The 21,693-nt window shown below is 40.6% G+C and overlaps 1 protein-coding gene across 4 annotated transcripts in view; it reads left to right on the forward strand.

Moving 5' to 3' along the window:
• AUH (AU RNA binding methylglutaconyl-CoA hydratase) overlaps nucleotides 1-21,693 on the forward strand; it is a 187,379-nt gene that overhangs the window by 73,238 nt on the left and 92,448 nt on the right. For 3 of the 4 annotated variants that reach the window (XM_073344894.1, XM_073344897.1, XM_073344898.1), the window contains 2 exons: nucleotides 7,935-8,027; nucleotides 9,030-9,086. The exons of the other annotated variant lie outside the window; for it this stretch is intronic. In XM_073344894.1, the coding sequence (XP_073200995.1) occupies nucleotides 7,935-8,027; nucleotides 9,030-9,086 (150 nt within the window). The remainder of the gene's footprint in view (nucleotides 1-7,934; nucleotides 8,028-9,029; nucleotides 9,087-21,693) is intronic. 4 annotated transcript variants of the gene reach the window in all.

Consider the following 21,693-nt stretch of genomic DNA (forward strand, 5'->3'; position numbering starts at 1 on the left):
AATATTCAGAACATCTTTTGCAAGTGAGGATTCCTAGAAATAGACTTGGTTATTACAAGCCAAAACTACAAGTTTCAAACATTTTGGTCCAGAGAAGTGTTGAGTTTGGGCTCCTGGCAGACACTTTTCTCATCCTTTGGTCACTGGGACTAATATATGCTTTTTCTGCCCATCCCATGATACTGAAGGTTCTGAGGAAATTGAGGCAAGACTCTGGACTGATGATTATAATAACATGGGCCAGGTAGTTCTGGTATTCAGATCTGATGAATCACTCAACACAGCCCCCCATGACTGTACCTGCTCTAGCTGACATGACTGTACCTGCTCTAGTCTTGTGGAACAACCATCAGATCCAGACCCACCTTTATTACATTTGTTAGTCTGGAAGCTGTCTTGATGACATCCACTGAAAGAAGCTGTTTAATTGAAGTTCAGAATGTTCTGCTCCAAAGCAGGAATCCTCAGCCAGACTAACTGACTTATAAAGCTAAACAGAAGAGGTTTTCTAGTTAGGCATTTCAGCACCAGTTGTCACCCTTGACATTACCAGTTTCAGCAATATTGGACTATTTACTAGCTCTGAAACAAAATGGACTTTCTAACAGCTGGTGGACCATAACGATCCATCTTGCAGCAGTATGTGCACATCCTCCTCCTATCCAGGGTCATACTGTATTTCCCACTGTGCAATGGTCGTGTTCCTTAGGGACCTTATTCATATATTTTCCCAGTTTAGGATCCCTGTCCTTCTTGGAACCTCAGTATAGGATTAGCAAGGTTGGTGGGTTCTGCCTTTAATCCCCTAGAGGCCTTTTTCCTTTACCATAGATCTACAAAGACTGCCTTTTTATTGGCCATTACATCATCTTGAAGGGTAAGGGAAATTCAAGCCCTAATGATGGGTCCCTCTTATACAGTGTTTCATAAAGACAGAGTCACTTAGTCCTCATCCAAGTTCCTGCCCAAAGTTTTTTCAGAATTCCATGTGAACCAGTTTAATTATCTCCCAATTTTCATCCCCATGCCTCACTCCATCTCTGGGGAAGTTAACCTGCAAACACTTGATGTGGTAAGGGCACTATCATTTTTTACATTGACAGGACAAAACTATTCAGGAACACACCTAGACTGTTTGTGGTTTTTGCAGAAAAGTTTAAGGGGAAGGCAATAGTCTCATGGAAATTATCTAAATGGGTCTTCAACTGTTTAAAGGCATGTTACAAGTTAGCCTGGTTAGAGTCACATTGGAGCTCATTCCGTTAGAGCTGGGGTTCTCAAACTTCATTGCACTGCAACCCTCTTCTGACAGCAAAAATTAGTACACGATTCCAGGGTGGGACCGAAGCCTGGTCCTGTAACCTGATTCTCGTTGCTCAGGGCCGAAGTCCTTGGACTTCGGCCCCCAGCTGGTGAGGCTTGGGCTTTGGCCTCGGGCCTCAGCAAGTCTAAGCCAACCCTGGTGACCCCATTAAAATGTGATCACGACCCACTTTGGGGTCCCGATTCACAGTTTGAAAACTGCTGCACTAGAGCTCACGCAGCCTATGCGCCCTGTTTGATGAGAGGCCCCATTTCTGAAATTTGCTAAGTGGAGCTTTGGTCCACACATTTACAAGACACTGCTCTTAAGTAGAGGCTTCCAGACCAGATGCCAACTTTAGTAGGACTGTTCTGCAGTTATTGTTAGGACTCCTACTACCCACCTCCAGTCAGACAGTTATTTTAGGGCTTGTTTACGTGGACGCTTTTTGGGTGGAAAGCCAGGGTGTAAATCTACAGCGCACTAGCTTGCCATGTGTTAACTGGCTGTGTGACCCTGCTACCATACACTAGAAGGTCCATATACCTACCAGTGTTGTTATAACAATCTGCAGTGTTATGAATCCTCAATTCTGGACACAGCTTTTGAAGTTTTCTGTTTGGCTGTGTGATCTACCTACCTAGGTTTTTATATTGTATCCACCACTGTGGTGTCTGAGTTCCTTAATGTTGTACCTTTGCCAGTAATACAAAATAAATGCAGGGAATTACCTCTCCCATCAAGTTTTTGTTTAGAAATTGTAGTTGAATTGTATTTTTGGTGAATTATTGTTTCTCTTAGATGACTTAAGGTCCTTGGCCTTTTTGCTTCGTGACTCACAGTGTATGTGATGTGTGAAATAATCCTTCAGAAATTCATTATATGACCTGCCTTATTTTGCCTTTGATTCCTTATTCTGATGCTCTGCTATACTTTGACACAACCCTAACTTCTGTATATATTTTAATGTGTTACCTTATTACCTAGACCTTTTTTTAAAGTTTTTACTACTTCTCCCTCTAAAGACAACTTTCAGCTCTATACTAGAATAGATTACTTTACCTATCTGGTCTGTATTTTGCACTCTCTATTTTTCTGTTAAATTATTCATTAATCTGCCCACCCAACCATACTTTTAATTCCTTCTGTAGACTTGCACCTTGCAGCTTGTGATTCTGCATTGATAAATACTAATCACATTTGAAATCTATTCCTATTGCCCAGCTGCTGACTAGGATATGCAAAACATGCCTTAATGTGGTGTGCCTTTATTTACAGTGTGTCAAAACCATTCCAGAGAGTGACTGAAATTGTGGAATGTTCTGGAATAAAACAAGCTGCTGGAAAAGGCTTTAAATAGATTTTGTCTGTCACTCACCATTTGGCAACTGAGTCTTGCCATGTAAAATCATTGTTGAGACTGACATGACTATCTGCTCAATTTAGCATTCTTCAAATCTGAGTGCATCCAAATCAACTGAATCTGCAGGACTTGATCTTCAAATGTTTGATCAGAATTGCTTTGAACTGGACTGTTTTATGCATACAGTATTTCAAAAATGAAGATAACACAAGCAATCTGTGAATATTCCAGCAGGCTGTACCCTTGATGTTAATTTTTACTACTTTGGAACGCAATTTTTTTTATCCAAAACAATTACAGTTTTACATTTATGTTTATTTTTTTCTGTTATGTGAAAGGATGTTAAAATGGATAATTCTACTGTTCTTTTGATATGTGCATGTCACAGATTAGCACAGAGCAGCTATGGAGAATTCAGAGACTACCTTTCAAGTGTCACTCAGTCAACTGCCAGTTTGCAATTGGCTCTTTAGAATTAAACTCATTGTGAAGTGATGGCATAGCATGCTAACACGAGGTAAAGAAAACCAAACTCCTTTTTATTTCTGAGTTTTGAATTTTAGAACTGCTTATTAGGAACTTTAGCTGTAATTCTTTAAAACAAGTTGATTTTATAATATTTTTCTACTCCTGAGTCTTCATTTCCTTGTGGGATGGTGTGTTTGGTTTGCACTGTAGCTAACATTCTAAATGACTAATCTACTTTACCACCAAATGAAGCAGCCTAGCTTTGAGTCCTCCAGTCATTATTTAGTTAGTACTCAGAACATTATCCATGGAGGCTGTGATTATTTGCTATCCTCTCAAGAGAATCCTCTTAGTACTCCTGGGGGAATTCTGCCCCCCAAAATAAAAAATTCTGCAACAAAAAATGAAAAAAATCTGTGCACAGTATTTTCAAATTCTGCAAAATTCTGCATATCTTATTTGTTAAAATAAATAATTCAAATATAATCACACCAGTTTCAAGTATTTTTGGTCCTTTATTTCAAGATACTTGTCAGCAAGTATGTCTGTAACAATACAGACAACAACAACATCAGAAAATGTTTTTTGACAAGTAGATTCCTTAGTAGGCATATTAATGCAGAACTCTGAGCAATAATTCATTTAAACTACAGTACAGAACCATATTTCCCACACACCCCAGAAGCAGTGCAAAGGCTGGGTGGAGTCAGGTAACAGAGGAGCTGAGTTAGAGGGAAGGAGCCTGGGGGTGAACTTGGAGGGTTGTTGTGTATGGGGGCAGGGGAAGGGAAGGACTGTTAGGGAGCTCCCCCCATGCAGACCCTGGCTGACCCCTAGCCTCTCCCATTCAGTCAGGCACATGTGTCCCTCCACCCCCAGTCAGACACTCACTCCCCATCCCCATGTATCCTTGCACCCCCTGTCCATATGTGTCACTCCATCTCCGCTCAGACACCCACTTCTGCATCCCCATGTGGCCCTGCACCCCCTCCTTCTGTCCCCATGTGCTCCCACTCAAGCACCCCCTGTCCCTATGTGGCCCTGCACCCTGTCCCCCATCCCTGTGTGTCTCTGTGCCCCCACTCAGCCATTCCCCCATCCCTATGTGGCCCTGCACCTCTTCCCGCTTTGGCCCTAAGCCTCATCTCCCATTGAGCCCCTGCCACAGTCTGCCCTCCCCGACTAGCCCTTATGAGCCCCTGTCTGACTCCCCCCCCCGCATCCCCACACTGTCTATCTCTCCATAGCCCTGGTCTCCTGACCTGGCCCTACAGGTACTGTGAAGAAGGCTCTGCAGGCTCTTTCTCTTCCCTAGCTGGGCTGGGAGCAGCTGCTGTGTTCTATTGCCACAGTGCCCTCTAGTGGGCAAAAGGCAGACCTGCAGAAGTTATTTTCTGATGGGAGCTGCTGCTGTGGGCTGTTGTCACAGCACCCTCTAGTGGGCAAAAGGCGGAACTGCAGCAACTTTTCAGCAGAAGCTTTTTCTGCGCAAAAATAAAAATGTGCAAGGCTCATAAATTATGTGCATGCACAGTGGCACAGAATTCCCGCAGGAGTAATGTAGGTAATAATCACTAAAAATTGTGATTACTGGCAATTAAGCTTTCAATGGTCCAGGAGTTATTTTTCAGTTATCTATCTCTGTTAGTTGATCTATGGCAACTTTTAACTTTTGAAGCCAGATTCTGTCATGCTTAGTATACAAGGGCATAGATATGGGTTCCTGATTATCATGCTGGCAGCTCAGTTCCTGAACGGAATTAGAGAAGTCTGTCCTTTCTATCTTCACGTACAATATATGGGAAAAGTGGACGAACAAAGATAGGACCTGGGTAGGCCTGGTTCCTGATCCTTTACTCCCTATATGCTATCTGGTAGCTGGTGTGTGTAATAGCTATTTTGGAGCCTTGCAAGTAACTTCTGATGCCTGGAGTGACAAATATTTTTTAGGGTGCTTTATTGGTGCCAGTTTTTATTGGCAGTAAAAGACTACTCACAGATAATTTCAACTAGTCAATTATTGCTGTAATAGCATAGATGTAATATAGAATAATGCAGAACTTTCAAAACTCTTGGTCCTGAACTAGAGGTGATCTATGGACTGCTTATTGGTGGTCTAAAGACTGCTGGCTGTACAAATTGTGCTGGCTTTCCTTTTTGTTTCTGTTATTTTTGCAATAAAGACACCTAAAAATGAATTAGTTTCCTGATACTTTTCTCTGTAACCAATTGCTGTATTTTCCAAAGAGATATTATGTGCTCATGAATAGGAGGGGAGCTGGTCAGAGGTTGCCTTCTCTACTATCTCTTTGTTAAATTGTGATCCACACACTGAAGAAGTAGGAAACCCTAGAATAGCATTCTCCTCCAGTCTTCATTTAGTGCACCGTGAACATGAAAGGAAAGAACCTAAAATCAATAAAGATGAGGATGGATGCTTATATTTTTATCACAATTATATATGCATATATTATAATAAAAATGATATGCAAACAATATCATGATTTCACAGTTCCCTGGTGACCATACAACCTGTTAGATATGTTTGGTGAGATTAGTATCACTAGACTGAGAATTCCTTCCCGTACTTCACCCTACTCAGCCATCTAGTAGCTGCTCCCCCATGGTCAAGTACATTGGAAAAGACCCATCATGATGTGGGGATACCATACTTGGCAATGCTCAGATGCACAGAGCTGCCAGCTCTAACCTGATTACAGTTGCTGCTATTTACATGTATGTTTCAACTGTGCTCTGGCAAGGCTACAGATACAAAAAGAAAAGGAGTACTTGTGGTGCCTTAGAGACTAATAAATTTATTTGAGCATAAGCTTTCGTGAGCTACAGCTCACTTCATCGGATGCATTCAGTGGAAAATACAGTGGGGAGATTTATATACACAGAGAACATGAAACAATGGGTGTTACCATACACACTGTAACCAGAGTGATCACTTAAGGTGAGCTATTACCAGCAAGGGGGGAGGGGGATGGGGGAGGGGAGAACCTTTTGTAGTGATAATCAAGGTGGGCCATTTCCAGCAGTTGACAAGAATGTCTGAGGAACGGTGGGGGTTGGGGGGATAAACATGGGGAAATAGTTTTACTTTGTGTAATGACCCATCCACTCCCAGTCTCTATTCAAGCCTAAGTTAATTGTATCCAGTTTGCAAATTAATTCCAATTCAGCAGTCTCTTGTTGGAGTCTGTTTTTGAAGTTTTTTTGTTGAGGTATTGCCACTTTTAGGTCTGTAATCGAGTGACCAGAGAGATTGAAGTGTTCTCCAACTGGTTTTTGAACGTTATAATTCTTGATGTCTGATTTGTGTCCATTTATTCTTTTACGTAGAGACTGTCCAGTTTGACCAATGTACATGGCAGAGGGGCATTGCTGGCACATGATGGCATATATCACATTGGTTGATGTGCAGGTGAACGAGCCTCTGATATTGTGGCTGATGTGATTAGGCCCTATGATGGTGTCCCCTTAATAGATACGTGGACACAGTTGGCAACGGGCTTTGTTGCAAGGATAGGTTCCTGGGTTAGTAGTTCTGTTGTGTGGTGTGTGGTTGCCGGTGAGTATTTGCTTCAGGTTGGGGAGCTGTCTGTAAGCAAGGACTGGCCTGTCTCCCAAGATCTGTGAGAGTGATGGGTCGTCCTTCAGGATAGGTTGTAGATCCTTGATGATGCATTGGAGAGGTTTTAGTTGGGGGCTGAAGGTGATGGCTAGTGGCGTTCTGTTATTTTCTTTGTTGGGCCTGTCCTGTAGTAGGTGACTTCTGGGTACTCTTCTGGCTCTGTCAATCTGTTTCTTCACTTCCGCAGGTGGGTACTGTAGTTGTAAGAACGCTTAATAGTGATCTTGTAGGTGTTTGTCTCTGTCTGAGGGGTTGGAGCAAATGCTGTTGTGTGGTAGAGCTTGGCTGTAGACTTCAATCTCTCTGGTCACTCGATTACAGACCTAAAAGTGGCAATACCTCAACAAAAAAACTTCAAAAACAGACTCCAACGAGAAACTGCTGAATTGGAATTAATTTGCAAACTGGATATAATTAACTTAGGCTTGAATAGAGACTGGGAGTGGATGGGTCATTACACAAAGTAAAACTATTTCCCCATGTTTATGCCCCCCACCGCCACCCCCCACTGTTCCTCGGACATTCTTGTCAACTGCTTGAAATGGCCTACCTTGATTATCACTTCAAAAGTTCTTCTCTTCCTCCTCCCCACCCGCTCTCCTGCTGGTAATAGCTCACCTTAAGTGATCACTCTGGTTACAGTGTGTATGGTAACACCCATTGTTTCATGTTCTCTATGTATATAAATCTCCCCGCTGTATTTTCCACTGAATGCATCCGATGAAGTGAGCTGTAGCTCATGAAAGCTTATGCTCAAATAAATTTGTTAATCTCTAAGGTGCCACAAGTACTCCTTTTCTTTTTGCGAATACAGAATAACACGGCTGCTACTCTGAAATCTGCAGATACAACAATTTTAAATGTTTTGTTATTTCTGTAATGCCAGGGACTGTGCTTTCGGAGTTTACAATATAAATTAAGAGCAGAACTGAGCAGCTGCTGAAGGGAAAGTTTGCAATACAATTTAGTTGCAGAAAGATTGAGTGTCATATGTTCACTGAACAATCATTCTGGACAATTGGTTTTAAGATCAGCATCGTCACTGAAGAAGATATGTTACTGTTTTTCCTCATCTGATTGTAATTTGAACAAGAGATAATACAGGAATGACTCACAAATGTTCATTGTGAGCAGGTATTAAGTGATACTTTCTCTTGCAGCTAATCTTCCAGTACCAACAATTGCTGCGATAGATGGGACTGCATTAGGTGGTGGCCTAGAACTGGCATTAGCCTGTGACATAAGAGTGGCAGGTAAGACTGAATCCTATTACATGAACAGGAGATTATTAGCATTACAGAAGGCTTGACTAATCCTTGCCTTGGCAACAGTCCTTATAAAACTGGTTTTATATTCTGACATTGCATATGCTCAATTATTTCTATGTGATTTAGCAGAAACTTGACTGAAATCATTGCTGATGTTTAATTTCATACCACTTACTGTTGATAGCTAGAGCATTTTTGTTGCCTGTTTTAATTTATTCTTATGATCTTCATTTTATTGTTAGCAGTCTTCACTATATCATTAGCAGTGATCCCAGAAGGCTAGGGCAGAGGTTGAGAATTTTTTTTATAATTAAAATGCTCTTGTCGTCAAAATTTGTTACTATACAAACAGGTTGCAGGAAATAGGCCAAACTAGTTTGTGAGTGTATTATTAAACAAGCAATTAAGCTCTTATAAAATAAAAGTGACAACAGCACATGAAAAGAGGAACCTTGATCTATCCAGCTGTCAGAACTGCAAAACCATTTGTTGGAAAGTAAATGGAAACTTGCTCTTGAGCAGTTGCCAGCATACTCATAGTATATTAAGCTGTTTGACCCTGAGGGAGTAGTCAGTCAGCTAAAGAATTCATAATCGTCAGAAACAGACTTCCCCACCATTTCAAGTTGTTAAATAATAACATTGCCACTTTCTTTTAGTGCTTTAAAATCTACAAATAATTCTCTGCATTATTGGATCTAAATAATTTACTTGCATCAGCAATCTTCCTGTGTGAAAATTAATGAGGTACAGAGCCTGTCTTGACGGCAATAGCTTCTTAGTTCTTTTAATAAATGCAAATCAATTTGGTGTCTTTCTGTATTTCCATAGCCAAATGCTTTTTTAAGTGATGGTTTGTTGTTTGGAAGACAAGTTTAATAAATTAACTGATTGTTGTAAAGAATCTTCTTTTGTATAAACTTTTTCAAATTATTATTTACTATAGATTATATCAAGAACTCATTACATTTTATGCTTCTTTTCAAGCATCTTCTGCTAAAATGGGTCTAGTTGAAACAAAGCTGGCAATCATTCCAGGTGCAGGTATGAATTTATGTCTTGTACAATACTGACGATAACCCAACTGCTAACCAGTGGTCTTGGTGCTTGTGATTTTGCATTGTTGGTTATGCATTTTAGGTTTAACTTTGCATTTTTTATTAAGTGTTATTAACATAGTTTCAAACCATATTTCCTACTGAAAATTAGTAAAAAGATTTTGTGATGTCTTTAAAGAAATGAGTTATGTAGGCTTTTTTTTTTTTTAATGGATGCCTGCCTTAACGGTTATGTAAATGGGATTAATGTCTTTGAAGGCTGATGTCATTTGTGTAGGGGCATGTGCAAAAACATTAATTTGTAACTATTAGTATAGCGGAAATGGTAATTTAATTTGATGATCCAACAGTGTATACTGTCTTAGCATCATAGAAGATTAGGGTTGGAAGAGACCTCAGGAGGTCATCTAATCCAACGCCCTGCTCAAAGCAGGACCAACCCTAACTAAATCAATCTATTCCTAAATCTGTTCCTTTAGGACACTAATTCAACTTTTGTACTGCTTTTTAATCAGTTATATGAAGATACTGACTGTGAAAGTGTGGTGTATGTATCACTCTATCTCATTCAGATTTTTTTTTTTATCTTCAGAGGACAGAGATTACTATTTTATTTTAACACCCTCTTCCACTTGGAAGGACACTTGGCCCTACTCAGGATTCAGGGTGGTTGAAAAGAATAAAAGGATAATAATGATGTTTGATTTGAGTCCCTTCTACTGTGAACGGCATTTATTTTTGTTTTCCAGATAAAAGCGCCCTGATTTGAACCAAGCTATTTGCCTTTGTCCTATTTGCCTAGAAGAACAATATCTTGAGAAAACAAAACTTCTCTGCTAGGGCTTTAGCCAATGTTGCTGGAAGTATTTTGAGAATTTTTTACTTCAGCTTTGGAGTAATGTTCTTTCTGGCTGTTGGGGAAATACTAGGTCTGTTGCTAATGGAAATTGTCAATGCTTGTAGCAGGGAGAGCAGGGTGCCAACTGTCCTTAAGGAAACATTGGTGCAACCTCTGGATAAGAAACAACCACTTGAATTTGACAGTCTGGATGCTTTTTGTCCTGTTTCAAATTTTCCATTATTGGTTAAGATTATTGAGGAAGTTGTGATGAGACATCTCACAATAGCTTAATTAGGTGTTTCAGATCTCCTAGTTTATTCTCAGTTTGAGTTCAGACCTTTGTTTGTCATAGGTACAGCACTGGGTTATCCTGATGTTTGATCCCCTCTTAGCCGTGCGTGAAGATGAGGTATTCATACACATATTTTTAGGTCTATCAGTTGTCTGTGGTGCTGTTGATCATGATATATTATTGCCTTACCAGTGGATCTTAGTGCGAGTAGGTGAAGGAGGTGTTGATTACCTGTGTTCTTTTCTTTCAGAGAGCTCCCACAGGGTGGTGTTGAGGATGATGGCATCCTAGACGCAGAAAACCAAAGTTAGTATAGCAGTGGCTGGTTGATATTCAGTCATTTCAAGAATGAGACTAGGGAAAAACATGTTGTTTTGGCCATGTTAAATTCTAGTGAGCTTTTCCTTGAACAGCTCCAGTGCCCCCATGCCTTTCTGTCAGGGATGTGTCTGCAATGAAGACGTGGATTCTGTCCCAAATCTGTCTTGAGTTATAAGCCTTTGAAAAATTGTAGTTTGTGCATGCTCGGTAGAGACTTCTTTCATTTTACCAGCTAAAATCTCCGAAGATTCCATCCTCATTGAGCTTGCTCAAACCTCTCACAATTCCTAGTGTTGACCACACTGCACTTACACCACCCCTACAGAGTGACTGAGCATGCTCCATATGTTCTCTGCTCCTACTTGTGATTGGACTGTGACTGTAGGGAAGGATTGCAGACCAAGTTGGATGAGCAAACATTTCAAACAGTGATTAAGAGAAAGCAGAAAGCCTACGAGGAATGGAGGATGGGACAGATCAGCAAGGAGAGCTGCCTCTTGGAATGTGGGGATAAAGTGAGAACTGCCATAAGCCAAGCAGAGTTAGACCTTGCAAAGAAAATTAAAACCAATTGTAAAAGATTTGATAGCCATATAAATAAAAAGAAAACACGGAAAGAAAAAGTGGGATCACTAAGCACTGAGGATGGGGTGGAGATTAAAGATAATCTAGGCATGGCCCAACACCACAACAAATACTTTGCCTCAGTTTTTAATAAGGATAATGACAAGTTTAGGGGTTGTGGCAGGGTGGCTAATGAGAACAAGGATATGGAAGTAGAAATTACAACATCCAAGTTGGAAGTCAAACTCCAACAGTTTAATAGGATTAAATCAGGGGGCCTGGATAATCTCCATCCAAGAATATTAAAGGAACTGGCACATGAAATTGCAAGCCCATTAGCCATGATTTTTAATGAATCTGTAAACTCGGGGGTTATACCCTATGATTGGAGAATTACTAATAAAGATCCTATTTTTAAGAAAGGGAAAATAAGTGATTCGGGAGATGACAAGCCTGTTAGTTTCACCTCAGTTGTATGCAAGGTCTTAGAACAAATGTTGGAAGAGAAAGTAGTTAATGACATAGAGGTAAATGGTAATTGGGATAAAATATAACATGGTTTTATAAAAGGTATATTGATCTCCTTCTTTGATAAGATAACTGCCTTTTTAGACAAAGGAAATGCAGTAGATCTAGTCTACCTGGATTTCCATCAGGCATCTGATACAGTTAAATTGGAGAAGGTGGGAATTAATATAAGGGTTGAAAGGTGGATAAGGAATTGGTTAAAGGGGAGACAGGTCATACTGAAAGGCTGCCAGGCTGGAAGGAGGTAACTAGTGCAGTTCCTCAGGAATTGGTCTTGGGACCAATCTTATTTAACAGTTTCATTAATGACCTTGGCACAAAAAATGGGAGTGTACTAATAAAATTTGCAGATGACACAAAGTTGGGAGGTATTGCCAATACGGAGGAGGATTGGAATATCATATGAGAAGTTCTGGAGGACCTTGAAAACTGGAGTAACAGAAATGAGATGAAATTTAATAGTGCAAAGGGACTATCAACAAGACGTTTTGCTATAAGCTGGGGACTTACCAGTTGGAAGCAACAGAGGAGGAGAAAAACCTGGGTATATTGGTTGGTCACAGGATTACTATGAGCTGCTAATGTGATGTGGCTGTGAAAAAGACTAATACAGTCCTAGAATGCATCAGGCAAGGTATTTCCAATAGAGACAGGGAAGTGTTAGTACCATTATACAAGGCACTGGTGAGACCTCATCTGGAATACTGTGTGTAGTTCTGGGCTCCCATGTTTAACAAAAATGAATTTAAACTGGAACAGTTGCAGAGAAGGATTACTAGGATGATCAAAGGAATGGAAAACCTACTTTATAAGAGGGGAATCAAAGAGTTTGGCTTATTTAGCTTAACCAAAAGAAGGCTGAGAGGGAGATATGATTGCTCTCCATAAATACATCAGAGGGATAAATACCAGGGAGGTAGAGGAGTTATTTAAGTTAAGCACCAACGTGGACACAAGAACAAATGGATATAAACTGGTCATCAACAAATTTAAGCTTGAAATTAGACAAAGGTTTCTAACCATTAGGGGAGTGGAGTTGCGGAACAGCCTTCCAAGGGGAGCAGTGGGGACAAAAATCCTAACTGGCTTCAAGACTAGGCTTGATAAGTTTGTGGAGGGGACATTATGATGAGACGGCATACAATGGTATATAGCTGATGTGTGACTGGTAGCAGCAAATATCTTCAATGGCCAGTGATGGGACACAAGAAGGGGAGGGTTCTGAGTTACTACAGAGAATTCTTTCCCAGGTGTCTGGCTGGTAGGACTTGCCCACATGCTTAGAGTCTAACTGATTTTCTCCTGGGTCAGATTGGCAGAGAACAGTGTTCCCTCTAAGCTGCATGCCTGCGTGGCTGCACAAAAGTAAATTGAGTGCCGTGCATTTGATTGGTATAGCTGTGCACATCCGGCAACTTGTGTCTGTTGCAGTCCGAACGAGCCTTCAGACTGGTGAGTGTGGCTGCGCTTCAAGAGACAGCGCACTGTCTCTCATATACTTCCCCAGCAGCCAGCACACACACACTCTGTCTCTAATTCACACACTGTGTGTGTTTGTGTGTGTGTCTCACACACACACACATTCTCTCTCTGTCTCTCACACACTTACCTCCCAGCACATACTTGTGTTATTGTTGTTGTTACTTCGTGATACTTCCTGCAATGCACGTATATTCTCTGTAATTTTATTCTTTCAAAGTGCTGCTGTTTTAGTTTTTTGACTGGTCTATGCATTTCATAATTTTTATTTCTCTCTTACACTTAAATTTAATTCTTTGAGTAGTGAGTTCTAAAATGCTTAACCTGTCCTGCCTGGAGTAATTATCCCTATGGTAACTTTTCAAAAATATATATTATATCTAGGGTTTTTTTGTCTACTGGTGGCGCACATCCTCACATTACCTTAATATTGGTGCACATAACAAAATTCATTCCATACATAGATGGAAAAAATTAGAGGGAACATTGGCAGAGACCCTGGGAGCTTTTTGCCTTCCAATGCAGCATGGGGTACAGGACACTTGCAGGTTTAAACTAGAGTAAATGATGAATTCTCTTATAACTTGAAGTCTTTAAATTATGATTTGAGGACTTCAGTAACTCAGCCAGAGATTATGGGTCTTTTACAGGACTCTGTTGCCTGCAGTATGCAGGCAGTCAGACTAGATGATCATGATGGTCCCTTCTGGCCTTGAAGTCTGTGAGTCTACATGCTACAGGGGCAAAGCCAGACTTTTCCCAGTAATGGCTGCTTCTAGTTGCTTCAGGACAGGGTGGGGCTGTAACTGAGAATAGGGAGCCTAGCCCACTAGGACTCACACCCCTACAGAGCTTGGAATAGAACCAAGATTCCCGAGTCTCACCATTCCTTTGCTGTCAGCAAGTAGCTGTGAAACCCACTGGCAAAGTGAGTGATTCATCTTCCCTCTAGAGCTGCTCCAAATAGAGGAGGAAAACATACTATTGCTATCAGTTACTGAGTTAGCTCAAGTAGCAGAGGTTTGTGTGATTAATATAAAGGTTCTAACCTTGCTGATGACCAAGATGTAGTTGGTGACACATGGTGAGACTTCTTTATTTCCAGTCAGCTTTTTTTAAAACCTAGGAAATTGAAGACACCCACACAAAGTAAACTGAAAAAACAAGATTAAGATTGAATAGTCAAGTCTTGAAAAGTTAGGAAATGCCAGAATTAATACTGCCTGTGCAACCTTAAATTCAGCCCCATTGTGTATATACATTATGATGATCTTTAATTACATCATCATAATTACATGATTAATTACATGATCACGCTGGGATCTGATTTGCAGAAGTGCTGATCACTTACTGCTACAACTGAAGTCAACGGGAGCGGTGCTTTAAACATATAAAGTACTGTATTATGCTAAGTACTCTGAAAAATCCTCTTTCGTTCGATCCTGGTGCAAAAATAATTGAGGAGAAAAGCTATTAAATTAGTGAATGGGGAAAAGTGATAATAGTACTGTTTATATATTAGATGACTTTTTTTATACAGAGGAATCAGCTTATTGAGTGTGCCCAGAAAATCATTTATCAACACATTGCAGAGAATGAAGTGTGTGAAATTGGTGCTTGCAGAGGAGCAGGCTACATTTAGACCAGGATCTGTTACAGTAGATCAGTATTTGTGATAAGATAGGTATCAGAAGTACATCAAACACAACCAAACCTATAACAACTTTATAAACTTCATAAAGGCTTTTGATAGCATTTGGCAGAAAGGGCTATGGCAAGTTTTGAGAATGTTTGGCACCCCAAGAAATTGATCAAGTTGATAGAGAATATCTATGGCAAGTTGATGAGAGCAGTGAGAATAGACAAGAAGCTGATGGAATGGTTCAGGATGACCATAGGAGTGATGCAAGGATTCACACTATTGCCAGCTTTGTTCAACTTGGTACTGGAAGCAGTAATGGCGGTAACACTCAGAGATAAAATGGGAGGAGTCATGTTATGTGGGAGGACAGTAAATAACTTTAGATTTGCAAATGATACTGGCCTCATAGCATTGACTAAGGAGGATTTACAGAGAACAACTGACAAGATGGACCAAGAAATCAGAAAATTCAGACTGAAGATCAGCATGGAGAAGACAAAATTTATGGCAATTGGAAGACAAGAGGAAGAGGTAAAGATTAAAGTTGAAGACAAAGAACTAGAACAAGTGGGAGAATTTGTGTACTTTGGAGGACTAGTACTGAAGAATGGGAATCGTGAAAATGACATAAAAAGAAGAATCAGACTAGCCACTATGGCATTCAAAAAAACCCTGCAAGATCTGAAAGTCTAAAGACATTTTGATTAAAATGAAAATCAACATATATGAGACAACTGTTGTGTCAATACTGCCGTATGGGTCAGAATACTGGAGTGAGGAAAGTCCGTGAATGAAAGATATTTGCTAAGGCCAATATTAAGAGTTCCAAGACTGCAGAAAATAAAAAATGAAGTTGATAAGAAAATGGGTAGGGCAACAAACAACACTGTTAGAGAAAATTCAAGAAAGACAACTATGATGATTTGGACATGTGTCAGGAATGGACTTGAAAAGGATACCATACATGGCAATAAATACCAGAGTGCAAGGAACTAAAAATAGAGGAAGACCAAGTATGCATCAATAGACATGGTGAAGAATGGAGATAAAGCAAAAAGATTTAAAGATAAAGGAAGCTGGTGAAGATAGAAAGTGGTGGAAAGACTTCATTCAGTCCCATCATAGCTGCTGAACTGATGGATGGGAATCAAAGAAAATGATGACTCTGAAAAATCAGGTCCTAGGCATATCAAATTAGGCACACAAAATTAGCAAAAACTTTTGATCTTAATTTCTCTGTCCCTCAGCTCCTCATCTGTAAAATGGGAATAAATATCATGGCCTCACCTCACAGAAGTGTTGTGAAAATAGATTGATTAATGTTTGTGAACCACTCAGATACTATCGTGATGAGCCCAATAGGAAAACTCATGAGGAAGTTTAATATGTCTATCTTGAAAGCAGGGTTAGAATTGTATATTGTAAATAAAGCATGGGGACACACTGAATAATGAGGAGAAAACAAAAATATCAAGCACCATCCATCCTGTACACTGAATGGATAAAAATAGTATGTGATCGTGTAATTAATGATGGTATCATAATGCAAGGAGGGTGAGTTAAGGTTGCACAGTGAATCCTAATTCTGACATTTCCTACTCTTTGAGTTTGCACTTTAATAATGTTTTTTTATCTTTTAAAGTAGTGTTTTTATGTGTAATTTATCTATCTATAAAGTGTATGTGTGTGTTGTATTATTAGATACCTAGATTTATTAGATTTATTTTGAGTAATTTAAACAAGGGGGTGGTTCCTGAGACATAGGCCCCTGAAATAAATCATGTGTTTACAAAATCATCTGGTTTGTGTACTCCTGTGGCTCAAATTATTGTATTCATCTTCTGCAACCTGATATCACATGCTCAAGATTGGTTTCAGTGAGTTCATGGCACCCACTGCCCTTTTGAAGAAGCAATATTGAGTAAGATATTGAGGGTTAAATTGTAACTGCAGATTGGTTCAAGCTAAACTGAAATGCCACAGAAAGGGAAATGTACGTGTGCATCAAGACTAGGGCTCTGTTGCAAGTCAGAAGCTTTGCAGGCAGCCCAATGTCAGAGTAACAGCGTGGCTCAAGGTGACATGCAGTGCCCACTGAACCTAAGCAACACCCATGTACTCTGAGTTCACATCCTTCCCTTGGTAGAGAATGTATATTGTTCATGTTCCTTGCTCCCTGCCCAAAATCTGCTTTAACAGCTGATATTTCAAAGTGTTCTAAGATCCACACACACATTCTGATTTTACTTGAGAAATATTGTCAAGAAAATTAGCATTAATTAAATAGAGGGAAGATGAGACTCTAGGAAGCAGTTAGGGTAATGTAATCATGACTTGTGCTCCTCAACCATTTCCTTAACAGTGGGACTGAATACGATTAAAGAAAAGCGAGTTGTTGAGTCAGCCCCCCTAAAATGAACTGCTGATAACACTTTAAGATTCTTATCACTTTTTTTTAGTGTAGACTAAGGGAAAATCCTAAGGCCACCTTCATTTAGTTTATAGCATGGACTGTCCCTGAGATCAGCTATTAAATGGGACTAAAGACCAGTTTAGAAATATTTCAAATATTATTGCACTACAAAACATTTACTACCTCTGCTTAAAACATCTGTGCAAGCTGTTGTTTCCTCTGAAACTTTTGTGAGTGACACACACTGATCAGCGTAATCCCTTGGTAGTTTAAGGGTACAAGTGCTATCCCAAGGACAGTGAGGTTGAATCCTCTGCTTAGGTGATTTGTGTGCTATGCACATTACGCGCACAAGTGCTGAAACTGCAGAGATGGGGTGGGGATGAGATGAGTGGAGCAGTTCACACATCTCAGTGTTATCATTCCAGAGTGTATTCATCTCTGTGGTGTATTCTCATTCAGTTGAGAACATCTTATTGAGTTGAATGATGCACTTCACACCTCTCTGAGCCTTCTATACTTCAGATAAATGCACAGAGTCCCTTCCTCATACACTCTGCCCAGACAGGGACACTGTATCTCTACTTTCCTTCCCTTTCCTGCCTCCAACTGGTACATGCATTCTTCACAACCCAACCACCTTCCCTTCTCCTCCAGGTTAACAGGTGCATGGAGTGGGAAGGAGGAGGGTGGAGCTGGTCTGTGTGTGTGTGTGGTGGGGTAGAACTGGACTTAGTGCAGTGGGGGTATGGGAGGGGCTCAGAGTAATGGGAATGCTAGAGGGAATGTTGGAGTGGTTGGAGCAGTGTCAGGGGCGGGGGTGTAAATGACCATTCATACATTGGTTCTGAAAACCCGGTCCATTGACATGAGCTTTGAGGTACAACTGACTTTCCAAAAGCAGTTTTTCCTAAGATCCTTTGATGAATAAGGGATTGTCATCAGAGGGACCTTTGCTTTCTGGGAGCTCAGATGCGCTGATAGAGCAGAATGATAAGGGGAGCCAGGGAGGGGGAAGGTTGGACACCTTTTCATCCAGCGATATACTGGTTGGGGAAGAGAAGTGGAGCCAGCTTTCCACATTCTGGATGGTCCTGAGGCAGCACTGGGCAACCTTAACTCTGTGTTAATAGGTTTCAGAGTAACAGCTGTGTTAGTCTGTATTCGCAAAAAGAAAAGGAGTACTTGTGGCACCTTAGAGACTAACCAATTTATTTGAGCATAAGCTTTTGTGAGCTACAGCTCACTTCATTGGATGCATATGGTACAGCTCCGCCAGCTGCACATCCAGGCTCCGCAGCACCTCGAAGATCTCCAAAATTGGTTAGTCTCTAAGGTGCCACAAGTACTCCTTTTCTTTCTATGTTAATAAAGTTTTTGGCAAGTTAATTACAAAAAAGGTAAAAAGTCACTTCAGGAAGAGCTGGAAATAGAATCCTGGTATCTCATATGTAGACCCAAGTCTTATCAGCTCAGCCACACTGCTGTTTGGTTCAGGGTATAAACCCTGCATACAGTCCATATCAGAGAGTCTGAACCATCTAGAATTGTTTTCGTTTCATTCTTATATACCTAAAACATCAGTTAGGTTCCTAACTTGCTCTCTTCAATGCTCTGCCATCTATGGATTGGCTTGGTTTCTAGCACATAGAGTCCGTCTTCAGGTCTCAATTGGTTCATACTGCCTTTGATGGGCAAAAGATATCTAGAAGAGCCTTGGATACTGGTGTTCAGAAGGCAACGGACTGTGATAAGTTGCTCATGCCAGAAGAGAAATACTTCAGTGAAAAAGCAGGAATCAATCTTTCATGCCACTAAGCCCAAAAATATTATTGTCTCTCTTCAGCTCTCAAAAGTCATTAAATGATCAGGGCTGGTCCTTCCACCAGCAGACAGAAGCAGGGCATGGTATTTCAGACCGTAGCCTAAGAGGGGACAGGCTGAAAGAGTACATATATCCCGCAGGGGATTCTCAACTTTGAAAACACAAAATGAGATCACCTAATAAACTTAACGCCCCCACCAATATTCTCTTCTTTTTTATGAGAATAGTTCAAACAACACAAGATACAGTATTTGGGAACAAACACAGAAACTATGCTGTATGAGAGCTATCCCCAATTTAGGCGAAGGTTTCAGGGATCTGTATTTGGTTCTTCCTAGTTCCAGTGAAGAATAGGGTATTTGACCATTTCGGGATATGATGTCTCCTTTATATGTCAAATGAACCAGGTTCTTCCATGTGGGAAAATCTCCCTATACAAGATTTATTGTGGGATGAAATATTTTCTATGTTCAGTTGACTTCATGGATTTGTATCTTCATGTTCCCTGCCCTCTCACAGGTACATTTCAGAATCCTCTGCTTCTCAATGGATTGTCTTTGCTACCAATCTGTTGCCTTGCCATTTCATCTTTCATCAGCCTCACATATGTTCTCCATGCTCATTGTCAGCCATGGTGGTTTCTATGAGAGAAGAGAGACTTCATGTCTTCCATTATTTGGACAACCTTATTGTTTAAGCACCAATTAGTGTGTCAGGTGTTTCACAAAAATATACATGGGAGATTAACAACAGTTAATCGCCATGGATCAAAGTAACACATTTCAGGCCTCCTCTTGTTTTTTAGACTTGTGGATTTGTGATGAATAGGGATAAGATCTCTTGTGACCTATGTTCCAGGTTCTGCATAGCCCTATACATGGCTTCTTTTTTCAAAAGGAAGTATCCAGTATCAAGTCTCTGGCCAAATATCTATTCCTTCCCACAGAAACATTACTATTTGTCAGATCCTCCAACAAGCTATTCTAATGGCTGTATATGATGAGCTGTCATCCACCTGAGACCCTTCTTATTCTTATTCTCCTTTTGTCTAGGATTACCAAAAGGATGCAATTAATTCCTGGACTGCTCGTCCCTAGAGATTCATGATTCATAAAGTGGTGGGCTCTCAACATGAATATCAGGTGGAAGATGAATGACTGAACCAGTACTAAAACAAATCAGAATAGACACCCATCAGGTCTGTGGAGCTTATGTGACCCACCACACATCAGAGCTAATGGTCCTCACAAGAGCACACAGTAGTAACTGACTGGAACTCAGAATCACAGGAAATACCCTTAGGATGTTCACAATGCTTCTGAATCCAACTCTCTGTTAATACAAAGTGGCAACTGTACATTCCTCACTTACATAAAGAAGTGAAGAGGAACAGAGTCCCTCTTTTAGGTCAAAAGTACTGCGAATTCTTCACTGCATGGAGATAATAAGCTGACAGTCCCAACTTCCTGGTCAGATTCATTGTGTAACTCCATTTGGTGAATTTGGCTCCTTCTACCTAAGGAAAGCTAAGTACTTAAGATGACAAGAAAACTCATGTGAATATCTCTGAATGTAAAAAGAATCAACAAGTTTTGCACTTTGTCCTTTCAAATGGGAATGCCAGATGATTGGCCTCTTTCCATCTTTCATCAACAATAAGCTTCGTCTGCTTTAGATACCTGGAAAACAAGACATGTAAGGTGGATGCATTCTCCTTTGAGTATGAGAACTCTTTTTGGGGCCTGATTCTTGTTTACACTGGTCTGGCAGTTGTAAATGGGCCTTCCTGTAATTGAGAATCAGGCCCTTTATGCCTTGTCTCTGTCCTTTCAAGGCAGCCATAAAGATCAGAATGACAAATCTTCATAGTGTCCATAGCTCCATATTAGCCTAGCAGGACATGGTTTACCATATAGTAGAGATATTCCTCTGTTTACATGGATACTGCCCACGTGTAACTGTGGTGTCACAGTTCAGGGCAACTGGCACTGTACCTGTTTTTCCCTTCAGTGGTCCAGCAAAGGCACCTGCTCTCAGGCTTCCAGCACCCCAGCGCCGTTGCCTTTCGTGGGTGGAAGCTCGTGTGTCTAACTGGGGCATTTCCAAGCTGCGCAGTTCCCTGCCTTTATTGTGTTATTTGCAGCACAGACAGGTTGCCCAAGGACACCTGCTGGTACCACACAGCACTTCCTATGCAAACCTACTTTATTCTTAAGGTAAAAGGGATTACTGAGAAAACATTAAAAACAATAAAAGAACCTACATGCAAGCTAATTAGACATCACCCCAACTCCAACATGGGCTCCGTCAGTAGCAGTCCTTTGGAGTTTCCTTTGTGGTCACAAGTTCATCACAGCCTCAGCTTAGAACTAGCACACTCATAACATATTTAGTTCACCCTTTACACAGTTCAGGGGTAACTCCAGGAGCAGGTAATTAGTAGACGATGGGATTTCTTCCCCAGGGCATAACTTTTACAGGATGTATTTGAAATGCGTCATTTGCATTCCCCTTATCCCCCAGGTACTTCCTAGGAAATCCACTATACACACATAGTCCCCCAAAGTACTTTGAAGTTCCTAACAGTTACATTAGTCAAGACCTTAGAAAAGTTACATGCAGTCCTCCAATAACACAGAAACAATTTCATTTTCAATATGATTGACCCCTAAGGCATCTAACCCAATT

The sequence above is a fragment of the Lepidochelys kempii genome, chromosome 5 (genome assembly GCF_965140265.1).
Source record: "Lepidochelys kempii isolate rLepKem1 chromosome 5, rLepKem1.hap2, whole genome shotgun sequence".
Taxonomy (NCBI): Eukaryota; Metazoa; Chordata; order Testudines; family Cheloniidae; genus Lepidochelys; species Lepidochelys kempii.